This window comes from Cavia porcellus, unplaced genomic scaffold, assembly GCF_034190915.1.
Source record: "Cavia porcellus strain 051 isolate PalLab524CR breed Dunkin Hartley unplaced genomic scaffold, mCavPor4.1 scaffold_24, whole genome shotgun sequence".
NCBI lineage: Eukaryota > Metazoa > Chordata > Mammalia > Rodentia > Caviidae > Cavia > Cavia porcellus.
The window spans coordinates 42,521,354-42,544,141 of NW_026947507.1; the positions used below are offsets into that span (position 1 = coordinate 42,521,354).

General features: G+C 41.7%; 1 protein-coding gene across 10 annotated transcripts in view; it reads right to left on the minus strand.

Moving 5' to 3' along the window:
• Positions 1-22,788, minus strand: part of Msra (methionine sulfoxide reductase A) — a 333,241-nt gene that overhangs the window by 75,552 nt on the left and 234,901 nt on the right. For 5 of the 10 annotated variants that reach the window (XM_063234968.1, XM_023561460.2, XM_063234964.1 and 2 more), the window contains one exon: positions 3,939-4,056. In XM_063234968.1, the coding sequence (XP_063091038.1) occupies positions 3,939-4,056 (118 nt within the window). The remainder of the gene's footprint in view (positions 1-3,938; positions 4,057-22,788) is intronic. The other 5 variants (XM_063234965.1, XM_023561459.2, XM_005008126.4 and 2 more) reach the window with 1 other exon arrangement.

The following is a 22,788-nucleotide window of genomic DNA, read 5'->3' on the forward strand; positions in this document are numbered from 1 at the left end:
GAGAGCCACCCAGTCCTGGAGGCAGCCTTGAGCCCTTGGAGATGCAGCCTTCCTGGCTTGGGGCTAGCAGTAGGTATGGAGGACTCTTCATAAAAATGGCATCACTTTCACCTCACATCCTGGTGGTCTTGGCTGCCACTGTGCCAGTGGTGGTGCATGGCTCTTCACAACCTCTCATAAGTTTTGTGCAGCTGCATGTATGGTCAGTGTCTTACCCTGTCCCCGGGGCACGTGCCTGCTGTCCTGCCCCTACCTGCTGGGCTGAGCCCACACACACAGCCAGAGGTGCAGGGTGCCCTGGTTGATGATGTCCATCAGAGAAGGGCTGATGATTTTCAAAGGCTCAGACCACCTGTTAGGACAGCAAAGGCCAATGTGTACTGGACCTCCCACCACTCTCCTCTCCCTGTCCCTTGCTTCAGCTCCCAGCATCACACACACAGGCTGGTTCTTGCACATGAGCTGCAAAATTGGGCTTAGCCTTCTGTGGGTCTCAGGCTAAGGAGGTCACTGGGTACAGATGTGCAGTTATTTCTACTGCCCCTGCAGTGAGATACTTGGAAAGAGGAAAAAGACCTAAGCTTTTTTTCCAGAAAGAAAAAGGCAATGGGACCCTGGCATAGCACCTCTGCAGGTCATGAGGGCCTGCACATCCCACGGTTCTGTGCTCTGGGAAGAAGCTGGAGCAGGGATGGAAGGTAAGTTGCCTGCAGTGTCCAGCCAGGCAGCCAGACTGACGTGGGCTTGGTCCCTTCACGTTGTAGATGTGTGCACACCCACGCACACACACACATGCACACACGCACTCATCCCCTTCTGGGCTAATGCTGTCTAATGTGCCAGGCACCAGCCACATGTGGCTGTTTAATATAAGTATTGATTACAAGAATATTTTCAACTCCTTAGTTGCACTCAATCACATTTCAGCTGCTCAACAGCCACATGTGACAAGAGGCTACTCTGCCAGACAGCACAGAAAGGACTACTGCCATCATGGCAGGAGGCGGCGGCCTGGCATTGGAAGAGCTGATTGAGAGTAAAGACTCTCTGGCTAGTAGCTAATTAGAACAGAAATAGTGGACTTGCTACCCATCTCTCAGTGGTATCGAAGCCAGTTTTATTTATGTGATAGAATAAGAGATATTTAACAATGTTCATTCTCTGAGTTGGTGAGAATGTAATTTTTGTGGTTAAATAAGGGGCAAAGAATATCTGGGTACTGGAAGCAGAAGAGTTCTCAGTCTTTATTTTTCAAAAATAATCTTAAAGCCAAGCCAAATATCTCTCTCCCATGTGCTGACATGTAGAACATCCAAAAACTATTCAGTTAGAACAAATGTCTATAAGACTAACATTTCCAAAATGCAAAAAATAATGGAGAAATGAATAAAACAATTAATTCATTGTTTAATGCCTAAATTTTATCTCTGATGGACATTGATTATCTAAAACCAACACAGTTTTGACTTGAAGCTAAGGGTAAGAAACTAAATGGGGTAGAAACTGGAAAATAACGTAAGTCTTCTCACCATCACATGGTACATAGAATTTTTAGTGTGAACATGAAAATATCATCTTATTTGAGATATTCTGAAGACCAGCTAATTAATATCTACCCAGAGTCTTTTTCTACCATTGCTAGTAATCTACAAGGACTATGGATCATTACACTGGGCAATTTATTTAGAGCATGACTCATGTCTCACTTTGGCATTAATTACAAGCATTGCTTTTATAACTGAATATATTAGGATTAAACCAAATAGACCTATTTTTAAAGTTTTTGTTTGGGGTTGTTTTGTTTTTCTCCAAAATGCCTAGCATGTTTCTTAAATGTCCATGGTCCTCAGACCTTAAGCCCTCTTCCCTTAACTCTTATCAGCTTCTGTAAGTGGTCTTATCAGCAAATAGGTCCATTTAGCAAACGTATGTTAATAAGGGTCTCATTCATTGAGCATTTACTATGTGGTAGCCCTGTGCTTCACAAGCCTTAACCCAGATAACACAACTCCCAAGGAACAAGGAGCCCAGGCCTCCTCCCAGTAACCACCTGGCTGCCCGTACCATGGGAGCCTCAGTCCACATTTTCAAAACTGAAGTTGCCTTCCCTGCAGATCTGCCTCTGCTTCTCCTTACTGTTGTTCAGAATAGCACCGGATAGAAACCTGCAAGTAACTGCAGACACCTCCCTTTCAGTGACCTCCAACTTCCAGTGAAGCTTCAGGTTCCTTGAACTCTGCTTCACTGCCTCCCTACTTCCACCATCCTGGGCAGCAGTCTCCAGACTTCTGCCTTGGAGTCCTGTGTAGCTGCCCACTTCATCTCCTCTTATCTAGGCCTATTCCTCTTTATTCCTACTTATCCTATAAGTAGTGATTCTCATGTGTTCGAGCCTCTGAAGGATGAGATAATCTCCTTTAGCCTCATAGGTTGGCCTGAGTTAAATAAAATACACCGTTCTTTTTGTAAGTGACCAGCACATGATAATAAACTGCACATGTGAATTAGGACAGTCGATGGTAGGTACATGCATTACCACCACCACATACGCCTGGGAAAGCCCACTCTTACCAGCCAGTCATAACGAAAACCAATAGGAGAAACTTTTGAGGACAAATAGGAGAAATTTTAGAACTTTTGTAGGCAAAAGTGTTTGAAATAAAAATATAAATATACTCAAAGTATTCCCAAACTGAGCGATTTAAAATAACATGTATCTATTATCTCACAGTTTCTGTGGTATAGCGCACTAGTTCCCTGGCTCAATATCTTTCATGACACTGCAGTCAGACAGCCCACTTGGAATTGCAGTCTCATCTGAAGGCTGGACAAGGGTAGAAGGGCACCTTGCTTGCTCATGCGGTCCTCAGCAAGCCTTGGTTTCCCACCATGTGAGCCCCTCTACAGGGGCTGTCTCACAACATAGCAGTTGGCTGCCCAGGGTAAGAGAAAAAGGGAGAGGGAGAGGGAGAGGGAGAAGGTGACAGCCCAAGACACAAACCACAGTCCTAACTACACGACTTCAGGAGCGACATCTCATCACTTCGGTCACTAAATCCGGCCCACCCCACACTCCACACTCCAGCAGAGCGGACTAAATGCCAGCATCTGCACTCTGGTCCGATCATCATCATCATCCAGGATGCGATCCCAGCTGTGGAGTGGGGTCACAGGGCTCAGTCTTTCTCAGCATCCCCCTCAGGTCAGCCTGCTGACCATGAGTCCCAGGCCTCGTACTTGCTCACCAGTAGACATGCCCTGTTCCCACTGACCTAATTCTATATTTTTGTTGCTGTTTTTGGTACCAGGGATGAAACTCACAACCTTGAAGTCACAACCTCATGCTTACCAGGCAAGCACTTGAACCACTGAGCTAAATCCCCCTAGCCCTCCCATTCACCTAATCCTAAACTCAGCATTAGAGTGGCTACTGACTGTATTAATAGATGTGAATTTGCATCAGACAACATAAGGATAACTACAATTTAGCCTTATCATTAAGCTCTAAAATTTAAAGCAATTTGAATTGTTTTTAAAAGAATTAAATCTCTATTGGAGAAAGTTTTAAAAATATTGTATAAGTTAATAGTAAAAATAATTATTTTATGATATAAAGTACATATTTCTAAGAAGTATTTTTATTGTAATTCTGAGAAGTATTTTACTGTTACTGGTAAGTGATCATTATAGGTAGTACTGTATCTCCCAAGACAAGACATGCAGGATCCTCAACTCTTACCTTATTCATTGGGTCTGTGCAGAAGTACTCAAGTTAAATGAGGTCATTAGGGTTAGTCCTAACCCAGTAGGACCACAGCCCTTAAACAACGTGAAATTGGGACACAGAAACAGACTGGCACAAATGCTAGGAAATGTGCAAGGGAATACAGTTCCAGGTGGGAGAAGCAACCACCCCTTGCGGTAATGCAGGGACTGACCTCTGTCCTACCTTCTGGTAGTCCTCCTTGGACTGCAGGGCTGCCTGCATCTGCGCCGCACACGTGGGGTAGATGGCTGAGCGATACTGGGTGCCGTGGTCGTTGCCCTGGCGCATGCCTGCGGTGCAGGAGAGACAGCATTAGGGGGTGAGGGTCATGGCGCCCACCCAGGCAGACGCTGAGCTGTGTCAATACCTGTTTGTGTGGCTTCGTGACTGCTGTCTTACGTGCTTGCTTTTACTTTACCTCTACTTTTTAAAAATAAGCAGGAAATGTGATCAGTTAGGGTTTGTCTATTCTAGTTATAATATCTTAAATTTAGGTAAATTGATCACAGGTCTTCAATCATGTCAGATGCTTCATAAATAAAAAATTTTATATGCAAATTTTTAATAAATAATAATCTGTCCCTTCATGACCTGTAAAGCACTACAATACACATGATTTCCTTGGATCCTCATGAGACAATCTGTGTGGAAGGAATTATAATCCAATCACTTGGCGGATATGGAAATGGGATAATGTCAGTGTAGGCAGCTGGCTGTACACCTGTGACAAAGGTCATACACCTGGTCAAAGGAAACTTGGCCTTATTATGAGCAAGCACAATTTCCAGCCTGTCACAGCAACTTAAATGGGATGACGGTCCGTTTCTGACTGGTGATTTGTCCCTCAAGGCAGGCAGCCATAAGCTCACCATACTCTTCACCCCATCCCACTGCAGGGTGCACATCCCGGTGTGCCCAAAACACTGCGGACACCACTTTCAAGAGGAGTAACGCAGGCACTGTCCACAGCTCTGTCTTCCTGTACTTTTCTTTTCTTTTTTTCTTTCAGTACTAGGGATTGAGCTACATCCGTATCCTTTTTAATTTTTATTTTGAGACAATATCTTGCCAAGTTACCAAGTTTCTAGGGCTGGGATCCAACTTTTGATCCCCTGCCTCTGACCAGAACACTGAGATTATAGGCTTGCACCCCCATGCCTGGCTACACCATTCCTTTCCATAAATCAAAACTTACAAGTTCTCCATTGGAAATATGAGAATTGGTCATACAATTACAACGTCAACTGGAAACAACAGTCTCACAAACTGGAATCTTTGACCTTTGGTCTCAGTTTTACTTGGATTTTCTAATGAAACAGAACCCTTCTCACATTTAATATAATGTCCATTTTCTCCCTGGCCACTCGGGTCAAACACCTGTCCAGTTGGAAGGGAAGACAAGAACACGCTAAAGAGAGACACTTAATAGGAAATAGAAGGAAAACACCAAAGCCCATGTATACATCCTCTTGGCCCTTGAGTTACTGGAGAAGACTCTCTGGTACACTCAGGAGTAACAGTATGAATCTGCCTGGGTTGTTCCTCTGAAGTCTGTCTTGAGCAGATGGTATAGTATCCTAGACAATAAATGATAGGCCTCCAGTCACATTCACATGTATTGTGCGTTCTGTTAAGTCCATTCCATGGCTTTTGAAAGTCAGAAGTAGACAGTTCACTGGGTAAAATGATTTGATACTAAATAGATTGAAAGATTTACAGGACTACAGATTTTCTATTGTCATGCCTGTTAATGCATTGCATTTACAAACATTTAGCATCAGCGGATGTTTTCCCATTCTTTCATCCTCCACTGATTTGTATAATGGATCCCAAGCAGCAATTCACACCTAGTAAACAAGTAGGACGCACCTTGTTTCAGGTATGACTCTCCTATCCATTGGCTTTATGCAACTACTGAGTCTTTCTGAGCCTCAACCCTCATTTGTAAATCAAGGATAACAAGAGCCTCACATATAGGTTCGCGGTGAGAAATAAGTGAGATGGATGCTGGAAAATATTTTGTCAACTGCAAGATACTATGTGTTAAAACCTTTTAATTTTACAACTTTTATTGATCTTGGAATACTTCAGAACAACTGGTTTGAAATGAAAATAATAAAAACATTATACAAGATACTCTAGGAATAGCCCCCCTGTTCCCTTGAGAAGCATGATTTATTTCCTACTTTCAGATATGCAGTAGATATCACACAGGTAAACCTAAAGAGGGGACCAATACTTGTATGTGGATAGGAATACTTCACTGAATTTTTAACTATTTATTACATTGCTTAGCAGAATTACCTTCCTACTTATATTTTAATGCTGTTAATCTCCACCCTCATTCTCCAGGAAAGGAAAGAACTCTGGTAAGTTCTGCCACTCCACTTCACCCCACCCACAGGTTTCCCACACATCCTCCCTCTAGGTCTCTGAAGTTTAGAAGTGAGATCTGTTGGCATTATCTTGAACCCCTAAGTGCAAGCCCACTTGGATGCACTGCTATAAAGAGGGAAAGACCCATAGCATAGTAGAAAGAAGCAAACGTAGCGCTTATAATGGCTGAAAGTCCTTCTGTCATTTTCCTTCCTCTCCTTAGTCCCTCCATGTCAAGCACAGTATTATACACTGGGACTCCGAAACAGAAACACAGTATTATTTTTCAACTAGTCAATTTCCTAAGAACAGTAAGGGGAGACAGAGACCCATAAGCATAACTGGGTGCTGCAAGTGTGATGGGGAAATCTGGGCGAGGCTTTTCAGAAAGGGAGTGAGTGAGTTTCTGTGGGCCGCGGGGAAGAGCCTGAGTGCAGAGCTGCACAGAGGAAGGAGTCTTGTCTAGAAGGAGCAGTAGGTGGGAAGGGGATGGAAGCTCCTTCAGAGGCAGGCAAACAAGGTAATGATTAATTGTGGAACAGCACGGTGCCTGGGGGATGTGGGAAAGCAGCAGAAGCTTGCAAAAAGCAGGTCAGCATCTTTATCAAACCCTGAGGTGCTGCCTCTCAAGAAGGATGAGATGAGCCCCTCACCACTAAGCTCAGAGCCCAGATGAGAAAACTGGTTTGCTAGGAAATACAATCTGATGCTCAGTGGATTGGAAAACCGCAGGAGCAAACCAATATCCAGGAGCTGCTGGAAATACCAGAAGCAGCCTCACCGGCCTACGCCTGTGGTCACAAAACAAAGGAAACAATTGACTCCCCACAAAAGTATTCATATCATGAAAGCAGTGTGCCCAACACTAGGGAGGCTCTGGAAGAATTAATTTATAATCCTTGATCTCAGGAAGTCACCTGGAGCACAGAGAGGAAAGGGAACAACCGTGAGCTCGGCACTGGGCCTCACTGCACTAGGCCTTTGCCAATGCGGTACTTCTCTGTTTAGAATTGTTAAACCCTCAGCAACAAAAAGGAAACTATGGATCAGAGATGTGAAGTGACCTACCTGAAGTCGCACAGCAGGTAAATGTCTAAGATTGAAACCTTGATCTGTCTGACACCAAAGCCCTTTCTCCTTTCAAAATTGCTTCATAAGATGTTCTGTCAAAACAATCAAAGACAGGAAAACAGAGTGCTCCTCTGGGTGGTACATCAGGTTGGGAAGAGAACATCATAGCTTCAGGCCAGAAATACAAACAGGCTTGGTATTCTCTAGGGACTGTGCAGAGGCAGAGCTGGGTCCCGACCAGGGGTCTGACAGAAAAGGAAACTGCTCAGGTGAGCTCCAGGCCACACAGGTGTCTTTTTGGTCTCCGTGGTGCCAGAACTCTGGGTACACATAATCATTTATGATCCCCAGTTCTCTTTCACAAAGGTTCAGCCAACATTGCAAAGTTCACTGTGCCCTCCTTCACTTGACTTTGGGAAAACTAGGCAAATAAATTACTTGCACTATGTGGCTGTCTTTGTGTGCAGGAGAGCAAGCAATGGACTTGCTGGGGAGGGCAAAGATAGAGCCACAGACTCAGAAACAATACTCGTGCTCACCCTTCTTTCACAGAGTGCAGAGCTGATTAATGAGGACCAGCTTCAGGGACTCTTGGCGAGAACTGATCTCTTGGCACCTACTGTTTGAGATTTCTCCATCACCTTTTCCAAAGAAGACTTTAAAGGGCCGGACCATCCTACATTGTACTAGGACTTCTCCTGCCTTGGTGGCCCCAGAGAAAGCACTGACGATCTGAGAGATACTTTATCTATGAGGCAGAAAGATAGATGAGATTCACAGGGCCTCCTAAAGTGCAGCTCATCTTTGGGTACCAGACCTCTTTTACAGACTCTGGAGATATGAAAAATAGGTTTGAACCAGGACATTTTAAAGGGAAGTTCATGCTATGAGTTGTGGTGGTCCTGGGAGTTACCACCTGATGGTGAACTGAACAAGGTAAGAAGACTGAGATCCTATGGGTCTGAAATCACCATTCCATTTTTGGGGGGAATTCAAAGAAACAGTCTCACTAGCAGGACTCTCCTACTAGCTGCAAGTGGGAGCAATGCCTTCCAGCATGAACTCCACCTTCTTTTCTTCTGTGGACTTTTGCTAAGGAAAATGATACTCACTTGGTGAAGCCCAGGACTAGACATAGGTTTTGTCTTGAGAAAGTGCTAGATTCTTTCACTGCTTCCTGGCCACTCCACCACTGTGTACTTTTCCATTTTCACCTCATCCTCACTACCCATTTCCTGGGCTCAATGGTCAGGTCTCTTCCCTTCCATGAGGCCTCCAACGCAATCATCCCCTTGCTGAGCGTCTACACGTCTGAACTTGTAATCTGTACCCCATTCAGATTTTCCCTCATTAAAGCTGTCTATTTAGCATTATATTGTTTCTTACATTCTATTACTTAAATTGCTTAAGTTTTCATATCTACTAACGTATTATTAGACAAGTTTATTTCATTATTCATAAGTTAGGGGATCTAACGTCTTGGAGTCAGGGTATGCCTGCTCATGCCCAAGAGACACACCCTTGGAGGAAGACCACAGCCCTGCCTTGGTTACACTCAGGATGGAGCATCTTACATTATATGATTTAATTCTCTTTGCAAGACAGCATGAGAAGAGGCTTAGCTGCTCTGACTTTATTAAATGCCGAATGTTCCTACTTGCTTCTTCAAAATATCTCAGTAGAAGCTGAAACAGTCGATAATTGGCTCAGAAGTGTAATCATTCCTTGCACATAAAGAGTTCGCACCCCTACTCTGCTTCTTAAACTGATCTGCTATTTTTCCTCTTCAGAGAATGGGACCAGCAGGTCACTTGCACATGGCACTGGCATAGGAAGACCTCCAGAGACACCAGCATTGGCAAAGAGCTCACACAGTGCTCCTGCCACAGAGCTCAGCACGACCTCCTGCCTTCTGCTGGAAGACAGAGTTTCCATGGGAAAGCACATTGCAGTGCCCCAAAGTCCCCCAAAGGTGGTAAGCTTGCCTCCCTTGCGGTGATAGATGGCACTTACTATTACCCATGTGACCCTTCCTAGAACACCTGGCCTAAGAGGAGCCCTATGAATATGGAACAATTTCACTTTATCTTAATTTCTCTTTAACTTTATTCCATCAACTTTAACTGACAGCTCATTTAAATTTAAAACACTGAATAAATGAATGGACAGGGCTTGTGAGTAAGGAAGCAGAGAGAGGGAGGGAATCTGTTGGTCATCAAAATAGCTAACAAGTCCAGTAATCATCAGATGAACTACTGATCCTTGAGCCCTCAGGAGTGCCAGGCATTCTGCTTTGCTTATGTTAGTCATCCCATTCTGCAAAGCTTGGAGCGCCTTTATTTCCCAGAAGATGAGACTAATATTCAGAGAGAAGCTGGATGCCTGTCGAAGGTCAATGCTGCATTGACAGCATCTAATGCCTCAGCCCATCCTCTCAACCACTATTATTCCAATTTGTAAATAATATACAATTTAAGTAAAAAAGTGGGATGTAGCGAACTATGAAAGATATTACATGACTGTCTTCTAAAAGGAAATACCTTAGGGTCACTAACCATCATTTTCACAATGCTTTTTGTCTTTTTTTATGTAATGTATCTCGAGAGATATAAGAATATTGCTACACAACAGAGGTGCCAAGTACTTACTCTGTACCTAAAAGCAAAGAGAAAGGTTTTGATTTTCAGTAATGAGCACACATGCTTCTATAGTCATAAATAAATTATTTTGAAAAAGTGATGATTTCTTCCTAAGAGGTAAAATGTTATCTTGACATGGATTTTGTTTGTGTAAAAAGGAAATTCTATTTTTGGATAATAAAAGGAATATTTAAAATTATTATATGTCTCTTAAAATGTCTTCTGGGATTTCATGTCTCTTTATGCTCCAAACTCTCAAATTTGGTCAAATAACAAAGGCACAAGTAATTTTTTAAAATATTAAAATGTGTATGGCACCATTTCAAACCCAAGGCTTAAAGTAAATGTTTTATGCAGTGAATCAGCCTAAACCCCACTACAGAGCACAAGATATCAGTGATATGCTTGTAGTATCAGGACCAACCACCCATGTGCACCCCCATGCAGGATCTAGCTCAGGATGCTGCTCATATCACTGGCAGACACAGCAGTCAACAAAGCAGCTTTGCAGTTTATAAATCCAATACAGGAAAGTCAATAAAACATAAATGTAGCAAAATATGTGAACCATAAACATAAACCAAATATTTTTCCCTAGGTCCAAGGTCATAATGATATTATTCATTTGAAGTTTTGTCCTCTGCCTTTTACTTTTTATCTTAAATCTATCTTAAAACTGATTTTCCTGTGTGGTTTCAGGTAAAACTCTACTAAATTGTTTTCCCATTAGAAAATAATTACTGAGGCTGAGGATACAGCTCAGTGACACAGCACCTGCCTGGCAAGTGAAAGGTCCTGAGTTCAATTCCCAGCACGAAAGGAAGAAAGAAATTGACTACTACTGATTAAAAAATCCTTCTTTCCTAGTATTGTGTCATGTGTCTTTTGCATGTACATGTGGATCTGTTTCTGTTCTCTGTGCTGTACCGCACCAGTCTGTTCTCATGTTCTTACATCAGCTTCAAACTGTCTGTGTCATACCTTTAAAGTGAGATGTGACATCTGGGAGAATAAGTCATCCTATTTTATGTTGTTGCTTTTTTATGTGTGTGCATTTGTATTCTGTATAAACACTGGAATCGGCTTTTAAAATCAATAAGAAGGAAAAAAAAAAGCAATAACAGAAGTGTTGGGACTTCGTTGGGTTTTGCAGTGAGTTCATAAAACAATGTGGGGAGAATAGACTCATCATAAACCATGAATGAGACCCATTATTGGATCCTCTAGCTGCTCAGCCACTAAGCTAACGCGAGGTTTAAAGATATTTTGGTAGTCCTCCACTTCAAGATACCAGTACCTGCTAAACACATAAACTCTGAAATTTCCAGAGCTGAAATTAACAGCAGCCTATTTCTTGATCAGCCAAAGTCCCATTGGTAAAAAAGGAGCCAGTAATGCCTTTCTGAGTTACTCTTCAGAGGCCTGAAGGGAGCTTAGGCATCTTCTGTGTGTTGCTTTGAAGGTTCCTTTCCCTTGCTCACATTCCAGGCTCAGGAGTCAGAAAGAGGCTTTAGCAGCATAAGCCATTTCTGCTTCATTCCAGAGGCCAGAACTCGGGCACATGATCACTGTGAGGGAGGACAAGGAATGTTGTACTGCCAGGAAAAAGTAAGTACTTTTCACTCAGTGTAAATTTCCCTTCTTTCCTTGACTTTGTGGATCCCCCCAGTACAATGCAGACTAGAAGTTGTAATGGCATCACTGTACTTTCTCAATGTTTCACAATTAAGTACAAAGCTTTCGGTAGGCTTTTATGCCTTCTCTTTGTCAGATTGAGACAATAGTTTTGCACAGTTTTTACTATGTATGAACACTGTGCTGTATTAAATATCCTTTCTGTTTCTATCTTGAGAATCATATTGTTTTAATTTGTTACATGGGTTAGGGCCGGCAACCTGGTCAAGGAAAAATTAGAGAGGCACAACTTGTGTCAGTTGTACTGTCTATCTCCTTAAAAGGCCTCATATTTTCTGAGATGTCCAATTCCCTCCAAAACACGTGTATCTCTACTTCTCTGCTTACCTGTCTGAGTTCCTGTCTTCTCTTCCATTTTCACCCGGTGATTCCTCATAATTTCCTCAGTTCTTTGATGTGATGCTTTCACTATCTTAAAAATATTTTATCCATCATTCTGCCTAGTGTTCAATGAGCAAGTCGATCTGAATGACTTAGCCTGCCATTACTAGAGCCTAGAAATTCAAGTTCCTGCTCATGTTATCAGTACTGGTATTTTGCTTATCTAATTTAGGACTTTTTAATGTGGAGTGCAGTAATTCCTCTAACTTCATTTTTTTAATTGCTGAAATGCAATTTATCCAAGTTCTAAACGATCTCACTAACACTGTCTAAAACATGTGAAATTCTTCCTAGGTGAAAGTTTTCAAAAACCTGATTACTTGAACTTCTTTTATTTTACTAATCCTTAATGGGATTTTAAAAAGTTTTAATGAACACCATAGGGGCCCATGGCCATTGGATAATGTGCTTCTGTTTTCAGTCACGCTGGGCCATGCTTTCTGCTCCCTGATGTCACTGCTCCACAATGTAGAGCCATGTGTTTTACAAGGGATAGAATATAAGATTTGCACTAAGTGCCACCCTGTATATAAATTGGCTCAAGGCAAATCACTTCACCTCTTTGGATCACCTCTTTGGGCCTAAGGTTTGCAGGTTACTGTAAGATTCAAATGGGATCATGCATAGGGAAGGACCTAAGCACCTTGCCCAGTCCAGAAATTACACCCAATTACTCTTTCATTCAGTTTGGAGCCACTAAACCTGCACAACAGTAGAAAGGCAAAAGAAAAGGGTTAAACATAAACTGTACAGTGACATGGATTTAAAAATACAAATAGAGACAGCATGTACATGTATGATAATGTTATGCATGGAACAGTGTGAGTAAAAGAACAATTAATAAAGAAAATATCAGTTAAATGCTTTGTTTCATTTTTCTGTCTCTGAAATTCTTAAAAGAATGCAGTCCCTTTCAGAACTCATAATGCTGGGTTGGGGCCGTTTTGCATTTTATATGTGTGCAGCTGTTCCTCTACTATAAGTATGCACATCTGCTCATTAGCAATACAATATAATTCCCACTGTCTAATTATTTGCAGATGATAGATTCCTTGTACATGGTCTAAAAAAGGAAAGTCCTTCAAAAATGGTGACTTTTTTTTTTTAAACTAACTTAAAAGGGACAGCACAGTCAAGTTCAGATATTAATTTGGCAAGTTCAAAAATACGAACACCAGTACTTAAATGCCCATTTGATGGACAACAGAAGGAAACAGGATCTTTCTCCTCCCAATTAATGTTTCCCAGTAGACAGCTTTGGGGGCTTCCTGCTCCACCACATACCTGTGCACCTGGAAAGAGGCAGTGCGGGCAAACCTACTGAAGATGGAAGGGACCCCTCCCACCCTGATCCTCTGGGGACCTCCTGGGAACCAGTTGCTCATGGTGTGTGTGTGGTGGGGGAACATATAGGGTTCAAAAGCACTGACTAGAGGCGAGTCTTCAGGGTGTCTGTAGCTTCAGGCACAGGCTGAAAGGCCTCACATAACCCCCAACCTTGGCCTTGAGGGCTAAGGCAGCCAAACAAAGTGTGTATCTCTGGGGCCCCCAAAGCCTAACAGCATGGCTTCCTGAGGATACCTGAGAGCTCCCAGCTGGAGGACAAGATGGGGTAGGAGGATAGGAACAAAGAACAAGAAGTCCTCAGAGATTATCAGAGCATGGGCTGGTGAAAAAGAGATGAGAAGAAATGCTGGGATTCCACAAGGAACAAGACATATGCTCCACGGGGAGCAGAAGTCTGGCAGCTGTCACACAGCACTGCGTCTCTGACTTTGCATCCTCGCTTTAGCCACCATGCATAGGAACTGCTTGGGAAAAAATGTATCACACTTAACATAGAGTTTCTTTACTTATTACTTCCTAAACAATATAGCATGACAAGAATTTCCACAGTGCTTACATGGTGTTAGTATTATGTCACCTAGAGATAATTTACAGTATATGGACAGATGTGCACAGGTTATATGCAAATACTATGCTATTCTGTATAAGTCACATGAGCACCCATGCATTTTGCTATCCATGTGGGATCTGGAACCTATCCCAGTGCATACCAAGGGAGGAATCCATACACCAAAAGCATATTCCTTGTTCTGCACAGCCTCTGGCACACACTGTGGGATAGAAACTCTTTTATAGATGCAGAAACTGAGGTCCACACCCTCCTCAATGAGAAAATTTTTTGTGGGAAGCACGTTTTATAGAGGAGGAAATGCAATAAACAAATGCCAAGTAAACAGACTAGTAACTCTGCTTGTGTTGAATGCTGGGAAAATAGGATCACAAAGCTGGGGAACCAGGTGGGCTGAGGCCAGGAGCACTGCTTTCATCAAGCTGAGTGGGGGAGGGCTCCACGGATGAGACATCCTGAGCTGAGACTGAGAGAACAAGAAGGATCTGTCCCATTATGAGCTGTGGGAGACAGAGCAGCAAGTCCTGGCCCCAAGGCAAGGAGGCACCTGTGTCTTGCAGGAATGGAACAAACCAACACTGGGCAGGGATGGGGAAAATCTGAGGTCCACTGGCTTTTGGGAAAAGGCTGTAAATCATCCCAAAGAAAATGGACACCTAGTGAAGAACTCTAAGTAGGAAGGGAGATGCTTTGTTGTGTGTGTGTGTGTGTGTGTGTGTCTTTTTTTTTTTTCACACTATCAGTGATTGAACCCAGGACCTTCACATTGAGCTACTAACTCTTTTTTATTTTTTAATTTTTTGAGACAAAGCCTTGCAGGCTGGGTTCAAGTTTGCAATTTTGTCTCAGTTTCTCAGAGTGCAGGATTATAGATGTGTGCCACTGTGTCTGGCTCCTCACATGTCTTTAACAGTCCTTATGGAAAATGGATTGGGAAAAGGCAGGACAGAACAGTCAGAAGGCCACTGGAGGCTCTGGTGACAAGTGAGAGACATCCACTCAGCTGATGCATGGCTTGCTGGCTCAAGCCACAGCTTCACCAGCTCACGAGCTTATCATAGGTTTGATTAAAGATATTTAATCTGGAGAATATTTTAATTCAGGTTGTCAGAAAGGTGACTTGGAGTTTTTCAGCAGTTTATAGATGAAGCTTCATGGGTTAGTTAGAATCTAACTGAGCTACTATATGAGATGTGGTCAAAATATGTTGTAAATGTTTAAACTTTTAAAATTTTATTTTTGCCATGAATCCCCCTCAAAATTTCCCCTTACTTTGGACTTATACTGACCCCACCATTCTTGCCACTTTCTGAAGCAGTTCTGGAAATTCTTTTTCTTGAGTGTCTTTCTAAGGCATGATCTGAAGAGCCATGGACGCTGCTGCTGAGTGTGACCCAATGAAAAGGCAGGCTCATACAAATATTACGTTGGGTCTTCATCCATGTTATTCACTAGGTCTGACTGTGGCACTTCTCACTCTCCCTTTAAGCCAAAACAACCATAAAAGGTAAATGTTTTTGAATCAATGCAGCCATGATACTACAACTGAAGACATTCACAAAAAAGGACTTGCTTTAGAAAGTGATACAAAGTTGGAATAAGTATTTTTAAGTGAGGGGGGAATATTTTGAGAGGGATAAATGCCACTATGTTTTTTACTGTAATAATTTTTAAAGATTTAAACATTCATTGTATTTTTTGATCAGATGTCACAGAAAAGAAGAAAACAGGTCCCAAAGGAACCAAATTAACAGTAGTTTAACCAAGTTAGCTTGACAGCCAGAGATGGTGACTGATCTTCCTCTTAAAACTCCACCATTCCTGTGGTCCAAGACAGTTTGCCACTCAGCCACATACCAACTCTGGGAAGAGGGGTGAGGAAGGAAGCACTCACCCCGTAAGTACACAGAACTCAGAAGGTGTACCCCATTTGTGTCTATCAGTGCTGCAGTGACTAGAATTGTGACATATGCCACAGTTAGCTCTAGGGAGTCTAGGAAGCTGAGTCTTTATTTGTACCTCATCCACAACTAAAATGCCAAAATGAGCCTAGTGAGGAGATGAATACTGGGTCAGCTAGCAGTCTCAGGCAGAGGCCATGTAGCCAGAGTTTCTGGAAAAGTGCCCTGGATGAGTTCCTGGCCACAGTTCTCTGGGAAGGCTTACAGCTACCAAAAGAGGCCTACAGACCTACCATGAACAGACATGGCCCAGAGGCCGAGGAATGCACTATGTGTGCACAAATTCTCATTTTTCAGAGCTACGTGAGGTGTGGTGGTTAATAAGATAGACTTTCAGTTTTAGAAGGCATATTGTATTATCCAGCTTGCATGTTGCTGGGACAAATACCCAACATTTATAACTTAAAGAGGAGAGGTTTATTTGTCTTAGTTTCCAGTGGGTTCAGTCCAAATTCAGCTGATTCCAAGCAGAAGTGGCATGGCAGAAGGGTTGGGTGGGGGACAGATGCTTATGTCATGGTAGCCAGGAAGCAGAGAGAGAGAAAGAGGAGGAGCCAGGAACATGACTACACCCTTCCGGGCCCCATGACCAACCTCCTCTTACTGGGACCAACCTCACAGCACATGCAGCTATGAATGTGTCAGTTGATGAATATAGTACTCCCATGATCCAATCGTCTTCCAAATATGAGACTTTTGAGTGACATTTTATTTTTTTTTATTTTTTTTTTTACTATTTATATATCCTAATTTTTTTGAATTTTTTCTTTAATTAAGACAAACATAAGAAATGACTAAATAATTTTTTTTTGAAACAATAAGGGGGAGATTGAGATAAAACAGGACATAACAATATAACAATAGAGGTCACAGCATGACTGTTTCAATAACCTAGTACTTCACCACCTTATAACCTGACTTAATAGTAGTTACCATAGTGTCTTTTTCCTTGAAATATTTGGGTAAAACTTCATATACTCTAGCTTCAAATATTTTCATATCAAGAAGCCCAGAATAAAGCCTTTCTAATTAATAAGTGAAAACTTTATAAGGCTTCAAGGCCACCTAATGGGGAATCATGATTACCACATATTTTTATATATTTGAATCATTACTTACATTAGGGAAACTATTCGGTATTCACACATGCGAGATTGATTTATTTCACTTATGAGTATGGTCTCAAGCTGTGCCCATTTATTGATAAATATCTCAATGTGATCCTTCTTTATAGCTGAATAATACTCCATTGTATAGAAATACCACAACTTTTTTATCCATTCCTCAGTTGATGGGCACTTGGGTTGTTTCCAAGATCTGGCGATTACAAATTGTGCTGCTATAAACATAGGTGCACATATATCACTGTGGTATGATGCTTTCAGTTCTTCTGGGAATATGCCTAGAAGTGGAATAGCTGGAATAAATGGGATTTCCAGTCCCAACTTTTTGAGAAATCTCCAGACAGATCTCCACAAAGGCTGTACCAGTCTACACTCCCACCAGCAGTGCAGGAGAGTTCCTTTTTCCCCACAGCCTCTCCAGCATTTGTTGTCGGTTTTCTTGATCCTGGCCATTCTTTCAGGAGTGAGATGGTATCTCAGTGTGGTTTTAATTTGCATTTCTCTAATGACCAATGATGATGAGCATTTTTTCATGTATTTATTTGCCATTTGCATTTCTTCATCTGAGAATTGCATATTCATCTCAGATGCCCATTTTTGGATTGGATCTTTGAATTTCGGAGGTCTGAGTTTCTTTAATTCTTTGTATGTTTTAGACAAGAGGCCCTTGTCTGAGAGAGAGTTCACTAAAATCTTTTCCCAGTTTGTGGGTTTTCTTTTCACTATGCTGGAGATTTCTTTTGACATGCAGAAACTTTTTAATAAGAAGTGGTCCCAGTTATTGATTCTGGGAAGTATTTCCCGTGCGGTTTGAGTCCTGTTCATGAATTCTTTACCTACTCCTATGTCTCCAAGGTTTCTACCTATTTTGTCTTCCAATAGATTTAGTGTTTCTGTTTTAATATTCAGATCTTTGACCCATTTAGATTTTAATTTAGTACATGGTGATAGACATGGGTCTAGCTTTAGTTTTCGGCAAATGGAGAGCCAGTTTTTCCAGCACCATTTATTAAAGAGACTGTCGTTCTTCCAGTGAACCTGCTTGGCTCCTTTATCAAAAATAAGGTGGTTGAGTGTGTTCGTAGTTGTGGTTGTATCTTCTAATCTATTCCACTGATCTTCAGCTCTGTTTTGATTCCAATACCATGTTGATTTTACTACTGTTGCTTTGTAGTATAACTTCAAGTCAGGGATTGTGATGCCTCCTGCTTTGTCTTTGCTGCTTAGAATTGCCTTTGCGATTCTAGGTCTCTTCTGGTTCCAGATGAAATTTAGGAGTGATTTCTCTAGATCTATAAGGTATGTTGATGGTATTTCTATTGGGATTGCATTGAATCTGTATAACAGTTTTGGGAGAATGGCCATTTTCACAATGTTTGTTCTTCCTATCCATGAGCAAGGGATGTCTTTCCATTTTCTGAGATCATCTTCAATTTCCTTTTTCAGTGTATTATAATTTTCACTGTATAAGTCTTTCACTTCTTTCGTAAGAGTAATTCCTAAATATTTCATGTTTTTGCTTGCTAATGTGAATAGTCCAGTTTCTCTTATTTCCCTCTCTGTAATTTCGTTGTTCGTGTATAGGAATGCTATTGATTTCTGAGTATTGATTTTGTATCCAGCCACATTACTGAATTTATTTATTGTATCTAAGAGTATATCAATGGAGTTTAGGGGGTCTTCTATGTAGAGTATCATGTCATCTGCAAACAATGATAATTTAACTTCTTCTTTTCCTATCTTTACCCCTTTTATTTCTCTTTCTTGCCTAATTGCTCTGGCTAGTACTTCCAGTACTATATTAAATAGGAGTGGTGATAAAGGACATCCTTGTCTTGTACCCGATTTTAAAGTAAAGGCTTTCAATTTTTGGCCATTTAGTATGATGCTGGCTGTTGGTTTGTCATAAATGGCCTTTATTATATTGAGGTAAAGACCATTTATTCCAATTTTCTGTAAAGTTCTTATCATGAATAAGTGTTGGACCTTATCGAAGGCTTTTTCTGCATCTATAGAGATGATCATGTGATTCTTATTTTTGGCTTTATTGATATGGTGGATTACATTTATTGATTTGCGTATGTTGAACCATCCTTGCATTCCTGGGATGAATCCCACCTGGTCATGGTGTATAATCTTCTTGATGATTTGCTGGATCCTATTTGCCAATATTTTATTGAGGATTTTTGCATCTGTGTTCATTAGGGAGATCGGTCTATAGTTCTCTTTTATAGTTGGGTCTTTCTCAGGTTTTGGTACTAGAGTAATATTTGCTTCCAGGAATGACTTAGGAAGGATTGCTTCCCTTTCAATTTCATTGAATAGTTTGAGGAGTGTCGGCATTAGGTCTTCTTTATATTTCTTGTAGAATTCTGCAGTGAATCCATCTGGGCCTGGGCTCTTCTTGGTGGGCAAGGACCCAATTACATTCTCAATTTCATTAGCAGAGATTGGGTTATTCAACAGTTTTATATCCTCTTGATCTAGCTTTGGTACTTCATATGCTTCTAAGAATCTGTCTATTTCTTCTGTGTTATCAAACTTTTGAGAGTAGAGGTTTTCAAAATAGGTGTTGATGATCCTCTGTATTTCTATTGGGTCTGTAGTGATTTCTCCTTTTTCATTTCTTATTGCATGAATTTGAGCTTTTTCTTTCCTTCTTTTAATAAGGTTGGCTAGGGGCTTATCGATTTTATTTATTCTTTCAAAGAACCAACTCTTTGATTCGTTGATTCTTTGGATTGTTTTCTTAGTCTCTATTGCATTGATTTCTGCTCTGATTTTTATAATTTCCTCTCTTCTTTTGGCTTTGGGCTTGACTTGCTCTTCTTTTTCTAGCTGTTTGAGGTGTAGCATCAAGTTATTTATTTGTATTCGTTCTGTTTTCCTGATGTGGGTACTCAGTGCAATAAATTTTCCTCTCAGAACGGCTTTCATTGCATCCCACAGATTCCGGTAAGTTGTATCTGCATTTTCATTTTCTTTTAGGTATTGTTTAATTTCTTCTTTAATTTCTTCTGTGACCCACTGATTACTCAAGAGTGTGTTATTTTGTTTCCATGTGTTTGCGGAATTTTTGCAGTATCCTTTGTCATTAATTTCTAATTTCAGAGTGCTATGATCCGATAATATGCAAGGGATGATTTCAACTCTTTTGCATTTGCTTAAATATGTTCTGTGAGCTAATATATGGTCTATTTTAGAAAATGATCCATGTACTGCTGAGAAGAATGTGTATTCTGATGTTGTTGGGTGGAACATTCTGTATATGTCTATCAAACCCATTTGTTCACAGGTGTGATTCAGTTCTGTTATTTCTTTGCTCATTTTCTGTCTGGTTGATCTGTCCCTTGGTGTCAGTGGTGTATTAAGGTCTCCTGTTACAATTGTGTTACTGATAATTTGAGTTTTCATTTCTGTTAATAATTGTTTTATATAACTGGGTGCTCTGGAGTTTGGTGCGTATATATTTAAGATAGTTATCTCTTCCTCTTGGAGTTTTCCCCTTACGAGTATGTAGTGACCTTCTTTGTCCTTTATGGTCATTGTTGGTTTAAAGTTCACGTTGTCTGCAAACAGAATGGCTACTCCTGCCTTTTTTTGGATTCCTGCTGCATGAAGAATTGTTTTCCATCCTTTGACTTTCAGTCTGTGAGTATCTTTCTGGGTTAGATGGGTTTCCTGTAAACAGCATATGGTTGGATTTTGTTTCTTGATCCATTCTGCTAGTCTGTTTCTTTTGATTGGTGCATTGAGACCATTTACATTAATGGTTATTGCTGTTAAATGCTGGTTAATTGTAGGAATGTTATCTCTCTGCTGTTGCATCTTTATCTTTCGGTTCTGTTTAATTATTTGCTTTGCTTAGTGGTTTTTTCCTTTGTGTATCTAAACTGTCTTTCAATATTTTTTGCAGGGTTGGTTTGGTGTTCATGAAGTTCTTCAGCTGTTCTTTGTCATGGAAGTATCGTATTGCACCATCTATTTTGAATGATAGTTTTGCAGGGTATATCAGTCTTGGTTGGAAATCATTTTGCTTTAGGATCTGGAATACTTCACTCCATGCTCTTCTTGACTTTATCGTTTGTGCTGAGAAGTCTGCTGTGATTCTGATAGGTTTTCCTTTATAAGTGATTTGTCTTTTCTCTCTGACAGCTTTTAATAATCTATTCTTGTGTTGGATTTCTGGGATGGTGACTATTATATGTCTGGGTGTAGTTTTATTTTGGTTATGACTGTTTGGAGTTCTATATGCTTCACTGATCCTGATGTCAGTTTCTGATCTCATGCTTGGGAAATTTTCAGCTATTACTTCTCTAAATATCCTCCTGACATCCTTCATGTTGTCTCCCTCTCTTTCATTAATCCCTATCATTCTTATGTTATTCTTCTTTGCATCGTCTTGCAGTTGTTGAATTGTTGTTTCCTGGTTCCTTGTTATTTTCAAAAGATCTTTCCTTTCCTGTTCACTAGCTGCAATCCTGTCTTCAAGGTCTGAAATTCTATCTTCACTTTCATTAAGGCGGTTTTTACAACTTTCAGTGGAGTTTTTTATTTCCTGTATATCTCTGTGCATCTGCATTATGTATTCTGTTTGTTTCTTATATTGCTCGTCTGGGGATTCTATCTTTTTGTTTAGTTCCTCCAATTTTTTATCTGTGTTTTCTTTAGATATATTTAGAATCTCTTTCATTTCTTTTATCATTTCTTCTTTTATCTGGGAGATTATTTCGAGTTTGAATTTCTTTAAAGCTTCCTGGAGTTGCTTGTCAATTTCAGTGGCTATTGTGTCCGATATATGAGGTGGATGGGATATATTTTCTTCTATATACATCGCTCCTAGGGTTTCTTGAGATGGGCTGGAGGTTTGAGGTTGTAATTTGGTCTTTCGTTTTGTCATTTTCCTATATTTCTGTGTTTCAAGTGTTATTTGAAAGCTTCCTCAGGATCTGTTGAAAATCCCCTTCTATGTTTGGAGCTACTGGGACTCTGGCGCCGCGCTACTCCAAGCCATTAGGCCTACAGAACCAGTGGCCCTCCTCTGCCTGCTCAGAACTCCGCAGTTCCAGACAAGCTGGGCCTCAGGGACACTGTGCGCCCACCTGCCCCTTGGAAGCTCCACAGTTCTTCAATCGCAGCCGGGTTAGGGTACTCACCACAGGCCGCAGTGCTTCAGGAACCTGTGGACCCTCCCTGGTTGCAGAGATATCCACAGTCCTCCAGACACGCAGAGAGGCCAGTGAGGGCACCCCAGATCTGCCCAGCTCCTCCTCTGCAGACCTATGGCCAGGCGCGGCAGCTAAACAGGCTGGGCTAGGCTGGTAGTGTGGGCCAGCCCACCTATCGGAAGCTCAGCAGGTCTCCAAATGAAGCCGGGAATGGGGAGGCTGATGTGGAAGCCTCAAACCCACCTCTCTCCTTCACTGCACCTGGAAGCCTGAGGGAACTCCAGCAGTCTGGGCGCAGAAATCCAGAGTTCTCCAGACACGCAGAGAGGCCAGTGAGGGCACCCCAGATCTGCCCAGCTCCTCCTCTGCAGACCTATGGCCAGGCGCGGCAGCTAAACAGGCTGGGCTAGGCTGGTAGTGTGGGCCAGCCCACCTATCGGAAGCTCAGCAGGTCTCCAAATGAAGCCGGGAATGGGGAGGCTGATGTGGAAGCCTCAAACCCACCTCTCTCCTTCACTGCACCTGGAAGCCTGAGGGAACTCCAGCAGTCTGGGCGCAGAAATCCAGAGTCCTCCAAACACGCAGAGAGGCCAGTGAGGGCACCCCAGATCTGCCCAGCTCCTCCTCTGCAGACCTGGGGCCAGGCGCGGCAGCTAAACAGGCTGGGCTAGGCTGGTAGTGTGGGCCAGCCC